The sequence below is a fragment of the Lepus europaeus genome, chromosome 1, assembly GCF_033115175.1.
Source record: "Lepus europaeus isolate LE1 chromosome 1, mLepTim1.pri, whole genome shotgun sequence".
Classification (NCBI taxonomy): Eukaryota; Metazoa; Chordata; class Mammalia; order Lagomorpha; family Leporidae; genus Lepus; species Lepus europaeus.
The window spans coordinates 32,619,433-32,634,438 of NC_084827.1; the positions used below are offsets into that span (position 1 = coordinate 32,619,433).

A 15,006-nucleotide genomic window follows, 5' to 3' on the forward strand; every position below is an offset into this window, starting at 1 on the left:
AAGTCTTTCTTTCTATCCCCTATACATACTTTCACATCGCATTGCAAACCTTTCTGGTCGTGAGTATGAGAAAAACAGGCTGATTTATGATCGCCATAAAAATACAATTGTAAATGTTACCCTGTACTTATACCCAAACACGTCAGCAACTCAGGCTGTTTTTGTTTACTGCATTAAATACACAGATTTCTTTTGCAAGACAGATTTTTTTAATCAAATGTAATCAGCACTATTTATTATTTTTCCTTTGCAAAAAATATGTACTTAGCTACAAAGAAGAAAACAGCCTATCTTCTAAGACCATAAACTTAATTTTCATATTTGCATGATTTAATCCATATAGATAATATGATTAAAATGAAAGAGAAAGGCAAGGTATGTCTGCATCTAAAGCTGGAGAAACTTGCCTATAAATCAAGATGACAGAGAGATGGCTCCAAGGGCACACTTGTCTATCCAGTAGGTGCTCATGATATCCTTGTGAATCTGGGGCTCTTGTCTCTCCCCGGCCCTTGACACCACATGATTCTCATGAGAAGGAAATGGTCTAAAAATGGATGCCATTGTGCAGAGCACAGTACACAGATGCAGAAAGACAATGTGACTAAGGGCCACTCAGCATCACATTCCCTTGAGTTCTACTAATGCTTGCAAGTTTGTTAATTTCAAAGGAGCTTATTTAGTGTCTTCTCAGATTTGTATGATTCTCTTTGTCACAGGTTATAAGAGTTTATTGGTTACAAAAACAGCCCCCTTCCACACTAAGAGGAAAATGTGCTTCTGACAGATAAGGTCCCAAGACTTGGTCACAGAAGAAAGGAGAGGAGACAAGGAAGAAACAACTTGGCCTGACACAAGAAATACCTACTTTGAAATCAACTGAGTAAGGGGACAGGCTCTGAGACATTGCAAACCTATGTCCCTAGCTTCTAGAAATCTACACAGTTATCTTCTTTATGCTAAGGAAAGCTTCATGCTTACTAAAAAGCAACAATTCATTTAGAAATCAAAGAAAAGACAAGTAAGGTTTAAACATATGGACATAACACTACTTCTTGTTATGTTTTTGTAAGTATAAGGTAATATGCAGTGGCTTGTACTTAAAGGGTAAAGCTTATGAATGACAAGTAATTACTATTAGCTTTTAAATGTCTGCTGTATATCTGCCCATGTACTAAGGATATATTCCTTTCCTAAAATGTTAAGCTTCATGTGAAAGGTTCCTCAGGTTGGCCTTTCATGACTAAACTATAAGATTGATATATTCCCTCTCATTTGCATTCACAAATATTTATTTCCCTCACACAGATCTCATAAATTGTGATGTAGAAAGAGCTTTCAAAAAGTTTGTGTAAAAGTATAATTAAAAGATTATTTTGGTGTAAAAATGAAATTCATGAATAATCTTTTTATAATATGCATTTTCCATGAACTTTCTGGTTTGTTTATGGGTGTGACTGTTTATGGTAATGTCTGCTTTAGTCTGTTTGCTTCAAAAAGACAAGTAGCTAGCTCATTCACCACTGTAACACTAACAGGGTTAGACAGTCAAGAAATAGCTCTTGAATTTCTTGCTAAATCCTGGATCTATGAATAAATCCTTTCCTCTGTCCCTTGTTGAAATGATTACAAGTTTTGGGTCATTTTGCACACTAAATAAAATGGTTGGGCTTCTAGCACTTGGCTTAAACTAATAAGATAAAAGAACAAGCCCATAATGTAATTAGTTTAAAATAAATGGAAAATATTGCACATTTTATTGTCAAGATAATTTTTGGAGATATTCGCTTAGCTATTGACTGCCACTGCATTAGTGCTTGTAATCTGCTTAGTGCATTAGCACTAAATACTATTGATTCACTCAGAACTAACAGACCAATTTAATCTTTGTATTTCCCCATTTCCTGGACACCATCTCGCTTATACTTCAGTTAGTAGACTGGCTGCTGGCACACCAAGTGTTAAGCAGACGTTTTCAATTTAAAATTTCATTAGAAAATTTAATATACACATATATATTTTTTGGCATGCAGAGACATTCTAGCTAAACATGAATAATCTATGGATTTTAAAAGGACAAGTCAGCAAACTTAATTTTCATAAAATCAGCTCTAGGATGCTTTCCAAATCAAAACTGACCTTAATTTACCCCTTTTATCTGGGGCCTGACCTGAAGTATCATTCACCATTTTAATGTCCTCTGACTAATGAAAATTTTGGTGATCTACCCACATTAGACAACTGAAATCATTCAGTTTGAATCACAATGTATTTTTTTAATAGTTACATGATTCATAAAGTATTTACCCATTTGTGAACATCATGAATAGTTGAAACAAGCCTTTATCCTACATTAGCATGTATTTGTTAGACAGTTTGCTGTCCTCTTGCTGAGAAGGTAAAGAATATTTTGAAGTATCTCCAAGTAGTCACACTTCATCTGCTTCAGTGTCATCCTGGGTCTTAAGTGCAGTGCAATGAACTGCTTCCCCAAAGCAGGGGGAGGCTTTTAGAAAAGCAGTTAACATTGCTTAGCCAGAAACTCATATGCAAATGAACCAGCCTGGAACATTTTAGTTAGAAAAAAATATATAATTAGCAGGCTAGAATGTATCCAGGATCCTAGAATCACTTGCACATTCAATATTAAAAAAAAAAAAAATCAAGAGAGTTTTAATGACTTTAAAATTAGCTGAGCCCTTGGTTTTATTTCCTTGATAAAAGAGCATTTACAGCCCTCCTTGGACGCTGGAGATGTGACTTATGGCACATATCTGGGCACTGAGTCATTCTGCCCTCCTAGTGCCCACTAAATCAGTCGCCATGCCAATCCATGAATAAGCAACAGCAAAAATTCCTAGTGGATCCTCTATCTCTATGCAAATTCTGACAAGTCTTCATTTTTTCTTATTAGAGTGAGCAGATAACAGTGCAGGGTTGGATGGCCGCTGATAAGACACAAGTCTGAAATAAGGGCGTAACACCCAAAGTTTGAAACAATATTTTGAGTAAAAATCCATTACTGCTCAGGGAGGTCAGTATCCTTATCAAAATTCACAATCCCATATGCTTCCAGAAATCTCTAATCATGTAGTATGACAATGAAAATGTCACTATCAGAACTGTGACTCCAGAATTTTATTAGCATTTGAGATTTCCAAAAATCTACTTTTAAGATTTTTAAAAAAGATTTCTGCACTAACTCCTTATTGTTGATTGCATCAATTTTTCCAAGTGAATTTCAATGTAGCAATCAACAACTTAAATAAAACACAGGTTATACTCCCCTACTTTCAAAGATATTGAAACAATGAAAAATGAATGGAAAATGCAAGTGGCATAATTACCAACACAAGAGGTAGATACTACCAATTGTGTGATGAATCAATATAATCCACAGATAACCCTACCTATAGTTTTGAGGACAGTTTTGGTTTTAACTGTATTCTTCTGCTGTTAAACTTACTGAAAACATCATGCTCTTGCTGTTTTGTGTTTCCTGATAGGGACCCATGAATGAACCACACAATGGTTCAAAGAGGGGTTGGCAGGAAGAAGGGGAAAAGGTGAAGGGCTTTTTTTTCCCAGTACCTCCATGATGTGCCCTCTGATCTCAGACAGTGTTATAAAATTCTGGAAATAATCTAACTTTACATGTCTTTTAATAAAATAATATAATATGTCACTTTTCATGCAAGGGGTAGCATGGAGAATTCAAATAAATAAGTAAGGAAGCAGCAACTCCCTAAGCCTGGAGAAGAATGGAGTCCACAGAAGGAAAAGGAATCAAATGAAAAATTAATGAATCTCTAATTAGATTTAACAAAAAATCAAATCCTTATAACTTGAGGATTTTCAAGATTTAGCTTTATATTTATTACATTTGGTCTATGGCCAAGGTATTTAGTATTAAGTTTGGAGGACTAATGTAATGAATGAAGAATTCCCAATATTTTTCATATAGGATAAAATTCTCTCATTTCTGAGCACAGGAGGTAAAATACCTCTGTAATCTGACTTTACATTTTTCATCCCCAATACAAAATACATTCTCTTGAGAATGCCAGGTTGTTTAAGTAAGGCATGCCAAACCAGTATAATTACATGGATGTTATTCGTAACACTGACTCCACATTTGCAGTTCAAATGGTGTGGGAGATTATAGATATATGGCCTACGAAGAGTTATAAATCTTTGTTTATTTTATTAAATATTACGAGACATGCCCTGAGGATGACAGATCAATAATGGTCCTTGTGGTTTTCCTGATGGAAGGCTGCAATTATTTTCTTCCATTACAACTTAAATGTAACTCAATTTTCCTCATCTGTCATCCTTATAACAGTAATAAAGAAGCATTGCTGTATGTTTATTTTTCTGCCTGTTTGTATTATTCCTTGTTTGCATTTTCTTTTGATTTTTGCTCTGATTCAAAACTGCTCTAATCGCTTTGCTTTCTTCCTTTGATGGCTCTGAGTAGTGACCCTTCAACTTTGGCATGCTGAAACGGAGATGGAAAATTACTACCTTAAGTTTCCTTTATTTTGGGAAGCAGTTGGCTTCTCTTTGAATTTCAGTATAAATGATATTTAAAAACAAGGAAGCTTGATACAAACAACCCATGAGATTGGCTTTTTCTAAAACCATATTATCTGTGAACTATTGTTTATGTAGACTGTGACAAACACATAAGCACAGTATCACTGAGTGCCAAGAGTCGTTAGAAGTGAAAGTTGGACAAAGGAGCACAATTTATACCTCCCAGCTTGACTACAGAACACTTCTGATGCAATTGTTTTTCTCCCCACACTCTGCTCCCTCAAGCCTCCACCATTCCTCACCCCGTCTTTCTTTGGAGTGGGACTGTGAAATCATAAGAAATAAGAAGAAATCAAGCATTATGGAAGTGGTTACTTAACAGGTAAGGAGGGATGGGAAAGCCCCTGTGGGTAACAGAATGTGTTTCTTCCAGAAAACAATCCAATCATTTTCATTTTCTTTTCTCTTGGCAAGGATTCCTCCCTGTAATAGTTGCTAGTTATAATGATAGATCAGTTGACCCATCATTAATCATTAGGACGTCCAAGAGGCTGATGAAAGTCCTTGCTAGAAGTCTACTTTTATTCCTTCAGATGTCTACAAATAGAGAAAACTTTGCTAATGGGACCACAGGAAAAAGAGTGCAATGTGTTAATTGCATTTTCTGGAAGAGTGAGAGCTATTTCAAGAACACTTATCTTTTTTCTTTTCATTATTAAGTGAAAGGTAAGTTGATTCTGGTACAAAACCTTTTGAAATCTCTGCATAGTTTTTCTCAAAATACATATTTTCTTAAACTTTTTGAAAGCCTTTCATGTATTTGAAAACACTGGGTAAATTTTAAAACACTTCATAAATATAGTACAAGGAACAGATATTAACATTCAATTTGAAATATTGAGCAATTCTTATTGTGCCACTTATAAATTATTTCATTTAGTGAGCAAATAACCACACGAGGTATCTGTATCTATTATTATCCACACTTCAAAAATGAGGAAACAAGGCCAGCACCGTGGCTCGCTTGGCTAATCCTCCGCCTATGGCGCCAGCACCCCGGGATCTAGTCCCGGTTGGGGAGCCAGGTACTGGTCCTGGTTGCTCCTCTTCCAGTCCAGCTCTCTGCCGTGGCCTGGAAGGGCAGAGGAGGATGGCCAAGTGCTTGGGACCCTGTACCCGCATGGGAGACCAGGAGGAAGTACCCGGCTCCTGGTTTCAGATCGGTGCAGTGCCAGCCGTGGTGGCCATTAGGGGAGTGAACCAATGGAAGGAAGACCTTGCTCTCTGTCTCTCTCTCACTGTCTATAGCTCTCTCTCTGTCTCTCTCTCTCTCTCTAACTCTGCCTGGCAAAAAATAATAAATAAAAAGAAATTAAAAATGAGGAAACCATGGCTTAAACACCTGAGAGTTTAAATTTCTCACCCAAGCAAACAACCTGTATGTAAATGGGCCAGCTTAGAATCTGAAGCCAGGAATGATCCTAAGTTGCACATTTTCTCCTAGATGCTGTCATCTCCAGCTTTTCCCTACAGATGTCCTGATGCCCTCCAACTGGCTGAGGGCTTCCTAATTGCCTTTGCAGTCCTACCTTGGAGAAGCAGCTGCAATGTTGGTTAAGCAGGTCAATGTTGGTGGAGAAATTCTGGTTAATGGCGGAGGGCTGGGGCTGGCTTTACCAGTACCACTATCCAACGGCAGCTCTAGAACTGCAGTCATAGATAACTGTTAGCCGAATTCCCTGCTCCCGCTGCCCTCTCAGAGCTCCTATCTCTTCCACTAGGTGGGGAATCCTTTTTCAACTTTAACATTCATTAAAATTTTTTTCAAAATGTATTATTCCACTTCTTTAGGTAAATACATGATAACGTAAGGAACTGGACCTTTGCTGATTTGGGGACTAAAAAGAGAATTCTGTTCAATATTGATTCTCATTTGTGACTGGGCCAATGTAAACTGATTCTAGTTTTTTCCTGGAAACACCATGTTAATAAATCTCTTACAGGAGACTATTTGAAATGTCAGTTAACTTAAAGCACATTGACTGGATTTTTTTAGAGTTTATCCTCCAATAGAAGGTAAGGTCTTTCCTCCCCAGATTTGGATCTTCACCAAGTTTCCATATTATGGGTGTTATTTCTCAATATTTTATTTCAAATATTAATGTGCTATTTAGGTAAAATGCATCAGTCTAAAACAATTTCCATCAATACTAGTTTAGGATGCTTATGGAGGTTCATTGATGAGTAACAAAAAAAAGGGAGTAAAGATACTTAAGATGGATTTAGAAAAATGGAATTAAGACATTTACTTTGGTGAAAAAGTTTTTTTTTAAATTCATGTATAGTTTTTTGATAATATGCATGCTTCCATGACCTTTTTGAAGTCCTCTTGTATAGCTTCTTTTTTTTCCTTGTATAGTTTCATAGTTCTAAGTACTGGAACTCCCTGTAACAGTCCCTTAAGAATCACTTTCAGAAACAATACAGAAATGGCTACATGTGAATATCAAGAATATATTCTTATAGACCAACTAATACAATAAAGGCATTGGTATTTCGTGAATGGCCACCTGTGAATTGGAAAAAGTTTTCAGAAATAGAATCATATGCGGAGACTGAGAGTTGTGATGCATAAATACCTCATGGGTAAAGATGTGTTCTCGGAATTATTAGATGAACTCGAAGGCTTTTGTGAGGTCATCACTATAGGAAGATGCATGTGCAGAGTTTGCATCACATTTCATGGACTGTGAGACTCAGAACTGCAACACTGTATGTGATCATTAAGCAAGCAAGCCAGGTTTGATATACCAGCTGCACCCCTAGAATGCAAAAGAGCATTTTCTGCCACTCTCTTTGTCCAATCGTGTGATAGAAATGTATTCTGTACATGGTAAGGAACTCCATGAGGGTCAGGAAATTCATTGTGTGACTGCATGCACATCAAAGACAGGGTGGTCTAAATGAAAGTAACTGCTGCAGCTTCCTTAACCTTGTGCATAGAGCACACCCGAGTCCTTCCATACAACATTAGTGCTGTTAATAACAAAACTACAACATGCATATCTATCACTACACATTGTGCCAAAATAAAAACTCAGTTCCAAGAAACTAATAGAAGGGTCAACTGCTATCTTGCCAAATAGATTTGCCAAGATAAAATGAAATCATCTCATTGCTTAGAATTTCCATGCAAGTTTGATCTTGTAAATCAATTGTGTTTGTGTGACAAATGGCTCCAGGTGCCATCATTGTAAGATGAAGCTGGGAAATGATTATATGCTGGTTATTGGAATGATCTCAGGTCTTTCTTGTGGACTGAGTATAAAAAAAAACCCAGAGAATTGTGTAGTCCCATTTTCAGAAGAAATTTGTCATAAGTAACCAAAGAAGATAAACAGGCAATTAAATAAAGGAGGTTTGGAGGTATTTGTCTTTATGGAATGTGGCCAATGCAGAAGTTAGCTTTCCTTGTTAGAAGACTATACTGGCAAGTTCCATCCTGTTTCCCACAGAAATTTCAGCAATGGGAGTGATAATGGTTTCAGGTGTGGTTAGTGCATTTTGGGCATTTTTCCTGGGTGATAAAACTGACCTACATTTCATTGTATAATCCTGCCTTTTTGCTCCCCTTGGAACACTAAACAAGTCAAGGGGTAGGATAAAGTTCAGATGTGTTTTGACAATTTCTAGACTCCATAAATACTTTTACATCTAGGGGCTGAAATGTACAAAATAAAACAATGAGATAAGATACCAATGTATTGTTGTAAAGTCAAGTCTCTCACATTTTTAACAGAGCAAGGTTTAAACAGCCAAGTCATGTGCCCTGGAGGCCATAGGGACTTCCATTAGACCTGTTTTAGGTTTATGTTGCTGAGGCAACTCATTGGACGCAGGAAAAAGTGTTCTCTCCATAATGCTATTAATACTACAGTTTTATTTTCTAATTCTAGGTTTATGAAAGTCCTTTTGCCTCCTTTCATTCTTTTGTACTTTCTAGAAAAGAAAAGGGGTAGCTTCATGAAGAATTCCATTATAGCTTCCCAAATCCACAACGTATCGTTTAAGCATGTACAGAAGAAAGAAGTCTTAGTTGAGATACGTGTGTATGTATGTTACATATATTCATAGTTTTTGGATGGAGAAAAGGGAAATTGTGTCTTTAGTTCTCCAAAAGATGAATTGATTTACTCAGAATTATTTTCCTAGCTTCATAAAAAAAGGTACCAGGCATTTCCATAAATGTCTAGGCTACGGAAGTAGCCCAGACATTTCAGAAAAAGTCAACCCAAAGTTGCTGAAATCATATGCCCTTGGTACTCTTGACAAATTATATACTTTCATGTGTCAAGGACATAGTCAATGTTCTTTCTGCTCACAAGCATAGCCTTGAAAACTGCTGGAGTTAACTGAGACTTGAGACCATTTGTTCATTCTGTTACAACCATGAGTCATCATCGGAGGCTTACCCAGGTCCTTATACCCAATCTGGGTCCAGGACAAGTAAGCTTCAGGCTACAACTGACTCCTACATTGGTGCTGCTCCTCCAGTACCAGGTGATCAAATGACTCTCAGGTTAGATCTTCTGGGAATAGCTAGTAACTTCTATTATATTTAAATCACAGCACCAAGAATTTCCCTAATATCTTCACAAAAATTCCACTTACTATCAAGTACAAATCATAATTTATCAAAAATATTTATAATACCAAATACCAACCAGTAAAAGTACCAACCTAGAATGTGATAGATAAACAAATATTAAAGGAACTCCATGATTAAAGTCAAGACTCAAAGGAAGGATTTGGGAGGAAGGAAACATTTCCCTCTCTATTTTCTTTTTAAAATATTTATTTATTTATTTGAAAGGCAGAGTTACAGAGAGAGGGAGAGACAGAAAGAGATCTTCATCTGCTGGTTCACTCCCCAAATGGCTGCAACTGCTGGCACTGGGCCAGGCTGAAGCCAGGAACCTGGAACTTCATTTAGATTTCCCATGCAGGTGGGTGGCAGGTGCTCAAGCACTTGGGCCATCTTCAATTGCTTTCCCAGGCATATTATCAGGTACTTGAATGGAAGTACAGCAGCCTGGACTCCAACCAGTGCTCATATGGGATGCCAATATCACAGGCAGCAGCTTAACCCACTGTGCTACAACTCCAGACCCTATTTTTTCAAGTTATTTGGAGAAAAACATTACCTCATTTAAAAAGTTTTATTTAACAACATTTTAGAATATATATAATATATACACACATATCTTCTCAAAATATATATTTTAAGTAAAGTCTCTTTAATTAATGTCAAGAATACTGAATAATCATTTGTCTATCAGTGAGAGAATTTGGTCTCATAAGGAAAATGCCTTTAAAACCCACAAACTAGCATGAGTGTCTGTGGTTAAGATACCACTTGGGATACTTGCATCCCGTATCTGAGTTCCTGGGTTCAGGTTCCTGCTCTGCTCTCAATTCCAGCTTCCTGCTAATGTGTATCCCCAGGAGACAACCGGTGATGGCTCAAGTACAGAGTCCCTGCCACCCACGTGGGAGACCTGTATGGAGTTCCTGGCTCCTGGCTGTGGCCTGGCCCAGCCCCAGGTGTTGTGGGTATTTGGGGAATAAACCAGAGGATGGGCGATCTCTCTCTGCTTCTCAGTCTTTCAAATAATAAATAAATAAATAAATTAATTAAAGATCCCACAAATTAAGTTAAGCATCTTCTAAATGTTGCAGAGACTACAAAAGGATCTCATTAATTTTGTTTTACAGAAATTCTGTTGTGTTAAAACCAATATAAATTTGATCAGATCTACTAAAGCTTTTATGATAAACAACTTTAATAATCTGAAGTTTTGCAAATATTTAAATTCAAACTGTAAAAGTGTCTTTTAGCTACCACATTAATTTTTAAAGATACAATTTTAATTATAAATGAAGATGCAATTTCTAAGTTTTCTTGGACAGAATCTGCAAATATTTTGGACAAAGACCATTTACCAAGCACAAACAACACTCCTGACACTCTTTTCTAGATTGATACTTATGCTGTTTTAAGTCTCATACATTGTAAGTGGGGAATCTGTGTGACTTACCCTATTGAAGCAGTGCTCATGGTTGGGTCCATAAAAATGCTGGAGACATTTCACGTTGTTTTTGTTGACAATCTTGTTGAAGAATTCATTGATATATTTGATAGGGAATGCACAGACGGCAGATCGATTCATGGGTTCAGCGGAATCTGGTTTGCTCTGGGCGAACACCCCATAGAGAATGTCATCATTCAGGCTGGCTCCAATCTGCCTAGCAAGATGGGCCCCAGGCTTACTGACATATGCAGCCTGAAGGATATTAAACACTTCCTCCCTGGTGGCTCTCTTCCTCCTCTTCTCCGTGAGAATACACTCCAGAGGCATTTCCATGTAGGAATGCAAGCCGGAGTCCTTGGAACAGAACCTGATGATTCTTGTGTGGAAAGTCTGAGCATCTAGAGTTTCCTTTTGGACCGTCAGAAAGTAAATAAAATGGTTGCTTTCGAAAGCGTGGACATACTTAATGGGGTAGGAATCTCGGAACTCGGGTAGGACATCAATATAGGACTGATCCGTCAGAAACTTAAAACCATCCTGTGTTTCCTTCAGCCTTCTCACTGATATCGAATGCAATGAGTGATCTGGAAGGTAAGAAGAATTTATGGTATTGCCCACAAAGAAGTAGATGAAGCGCTGCTTTTTGGATAGGAGAACTTTGGCTCCCAGGGGGCTCACCACGCAGTCAGGACACTGGCCAGGCTCTTCATCTGCCTGTGGGGAGAACATACAGTAAACCCCCGACTGTATGTCAGCAGGATTATCAGGTGGGAGGACGTGTCGCTGGCAGGTCCCTCTGTTGACGCTGCCACAGCTAATGAGTTGGTCATCATAGTACTTGTCAACAAGCAGAGCCAGGTTGATGTTATCTTTCCAAACAGCACCTGAGGAATTGGCTTTGCTGCTGCAGTCCTGACATGGCAAACAATCCGGGTGTTCCAGCACCGGCCCGGTCGTGTATTCAGCAACCTTCTGAAGGTCTTTGTCATTTAAAACGTAGATGTGGTTGATGGCACCGAGGTAGACGTGATGCTGGTGCAGAAGGACGTTCTGGATGGGCGTTTCAGCGGTGAAGTTGGGAAGCTGATACTTCATGTTCACATTCATCTCGGACTTCACCAGTGCCTCTTTACACTCCCCATGGCTCCTCGGCACCAAGGTAAACAGGAGCACAAGGAAGCCAGGTGCAAGCACAGCGGGCGCCTTCATTGTGAGAAGTTTATCTGCCAAGACATGTTCAAGGCGAGAGCAGTTTAGTTGTCATTAGAAACAACGAAGAAAAAAATTGAAAGAATGATCCCAGTTAAACTATCACACATAAAGCTTCCTAACTGGAATTTTTACATAGAAGGAAAACAAAACTCCAGCAAGTTTCACATAAAGATGCATTGTGCATTTGGACATGACTCCACATAGTTTAATTTTAGAATTCAACCCATGAACAAGTAATTTTAGAGAACCATTATGAGATTCAAACAATGACCTGCATTAAAGACGATACAGCAACTAAGTTAGACTCATCCAGCAAGGAAGTAAGAAACATAGCGCATTTCTTTATTAACCCCTTGTTGGTTGTTTAATGTGGTTTCAGATCTGTGGCTAATGACTATGTTGATATTTTAAACTTTCTCAGTTAGTCAAGTAAAGGAACTGTGGCTCAGATTCATTTATTCTAGAAATCACAGCAGGCATTGTTTCCTTGGGAGCATGTAGAATTACCAGGCTAAATTTAGATTCCTTTTGGAAGAAAACAATCATAAATTCTAGAAGTAATATGATCACATGCTGTTTATAGGATTTTGTATGTAGAGGAAAGGTACAGTTAGAATTTGGCTATAGTTAACCTATTGTTTCAGATAGACAAATGCTTAATGTAAGATCACCAGGAACCCAAAGAGTAAGCTGAAAACATATAAAATAAAATATAATCTTTAGAATTAAAGTACAACCTGTTTTTTTCATTACCAAGTTAAAAAGCCATTTAGTAAAAGGAACATGATTTTGACATTCCATTGTATGCATATGGACAATATTTCTATTAGGAAGGACGAGTGGATTTGCTGCTCAGTATATAAACAGTGTGACTTCTACTTACAATGGCTATAATCAGGTAACACTTTGGGAAGGAGAGGCCTTAGAATGAATAGAAATTAAGTAACTATTTTTTTTCTCTTAAAATTTTGTTTATTTGAGAGACAGAGAGAACCATATGCTGGTTCACTCCTCAAATGGCCACAATGCTGGGCTTGGGCTAGGCTAAAGCAGAGAGCTGGGAACTCAAGGCAGGTCTCCCAAATGGGTGGCAGGAATCCAGTTACTTGAGCCATTTCTGCTGTCACTCAAAGTCTGCATTAGCAGGAAGACTGAGTCAGGAGCTTGAGCCAAATATAGAATCCAGGTATTCTGATACAGAATGGAGGCATCTTAACTGGTAGGCTAACTACCTGCCGCCTGCTTTTTATTTTGAAGAGTTTAATTCTCACAGGGAAAACACAGACTCTAAAAACACAGTAGATATTATCAATATACCAAAGATTAATCCTGGGTCTATAACACGACATGAGTTTTTCACTGAGCAATCATCATGTGCATTTCTTGGTGCTTGCACTATGGGAAATGGGACACCACCTCTGGCCTTCAGTGAATCTATGATGTGGGTAAGTGATAATATAAATATGCTTACAACAATAACACATGACATTAAATACCCTGCATAGCATAAACCAAATGCTGTAAGCATCAAGGAAAGGAGACATGGTCTGTACTTGAGATGATGATTATGAGAAATGGGGTAAAGGTCATTATGTTGTAAGATCTGTGAGGTTCAGGAAAGCAAAGGACAATGTCTGGCTTAACACTATATCCCACGTACCCAGCACAGAGCAGAGTAGATGCCAAATATGTGTTGAATAAATGAATAAATTAAAAAAGAAGTTCAAAGTCACATAACAGTTAAGTGCAGTAGTTAGAACTTGATCCCAAATCTTTCTGATGCCAAAATCAAAGACAATTTTATTCTACTAAATGGGGGCTTCCATTAAGAAGTAATGAAGAGCTCTGAACTGGAAAGTCATGGAACCAAGCTTCTACTCTAAGATTGATATTATATTTACTCCAAGATTGATCTAGAGGCATGGTTGCTTTGAACAGGGAGAACTTGGCAATCAGAAGACCAGTTGAGCAGGAATTATTATAGACCACAATGAACTCATAGGGCCAGTGCCTAGGCAGTGGTCCCAAGGAAAGAAAGGATCAATGAGAGACATATTTGCATAAATGGTATTTTACATCTAAAGGTAGAGTACCAAAGAGAAGGCAAAGATATAAGCAGTCATCTGGGGAAAGGTCACAAAATCAGAGTAGTCAGCAGTAGGCAGTTAGGCTGAAGGCAGGCAAACATGGCTTTAACGGTGTTGAGTTTGAAGTGCTGGTGGTAAATGAGCGAATGTTCTACTACAGGGAAGACTAGCAGCTTTGACATTATTCACCAGGAAGGAGGTGCTTGGAATAAGTGGAGAGTGAGAATTCTGAGCAGACAAGAGAATGTGTACCAAGGAACAGAGATGACGTGGGAAGTGTTTGGAGGAGAAGCTACCCTTCCTGGGAAAGTGGTTGATGGGTCTTGGGTGAGGTGATATCTGTCTTGGATGAGACAGTGACAGGTGGAAGTATGAGTACCAGGCATTTGCTAGCACCACACTAGAAGGAATGAAAATGCAGAACACAGGTTTAGTGGAGTAATTGAGACTAGTTGAAATGGAAATTTGCAAAGAGGTGATGGTTAAAACCAAGAGTGAGTATGCTCATGGAAGGATGAGGTGACAGAATAGAGGTGGTGAATGAAGCAAACCCTAGAGAATACCCACAGCTGAGGTCCCAGTGAAAGAGCCAGGGAAGGTTAGGTCAGATGGGCATCAAGAGAGCCAATACTGCACTGCACACAGAAGCCAGGTGAGGGTCTCAAGGAGCAGAACGTGGTCCACATGGAAGCTCTTTGTTGGCCTTCAAGAAAGTAGCTTCTAGAGATTCAGCAGTGATGTCAGGCATTAAAAAGCAAGGGAACGTGTGTTGAGGAAGTCGGATGTTTGCCAAAGAAAAGACAAATTGAACGTAATAACGGGATCAAGAGAGGTTTATTCTTAAATTGCAGGAAACATAATTTCATGTAGGGCAAGTGCTTATTTGTAAGACCTTCTTTCCTTCTACTTATATTGATTCAATGTCTATAAAGACATGGTGCTGTCCTTGGAAAGCTTACAATCACTTGTGGAGGCAGTGGGTTTACAGAGTTACAGGAATACAGAGGAATAGGAAGCAGGCAGGCGAGGAATGATGCTAGAGTTGAATCTTCAAGGAGGATGAGGAATGAAATTCT

The 15,006-nt window shown here is 38.3% G+C and overlaps 1 protein-coding gene across 2 annotated transcripts in view; it reads right to left on the bottom strand.

The window, feature by feature from the left end:
- MET (MET proto-oncogene, receptor tyrosine kinase) overlaps window positions 1-15,006 on the bottom strand; it is a 124,251-nt gene that overhangs the window by 83,653 nt on the left and 25,592 nt on the right. For both annotated transcript variants that reach the window (XM_062208292.1, XM_062208224.1), the window contains one exon: window positions 10,638-11,854. In XM_062208292.1, the coding sequence (XP_062064276.1) occupies window positions 10,638-11,840 (1,203 nt within the window). In that variant the 5' untranslated portion in view covers window positions 11,841-11,854. The remainder of the gene's footprint in view (window positions 1-10,637; window positions 11,855-15,006) is intronic.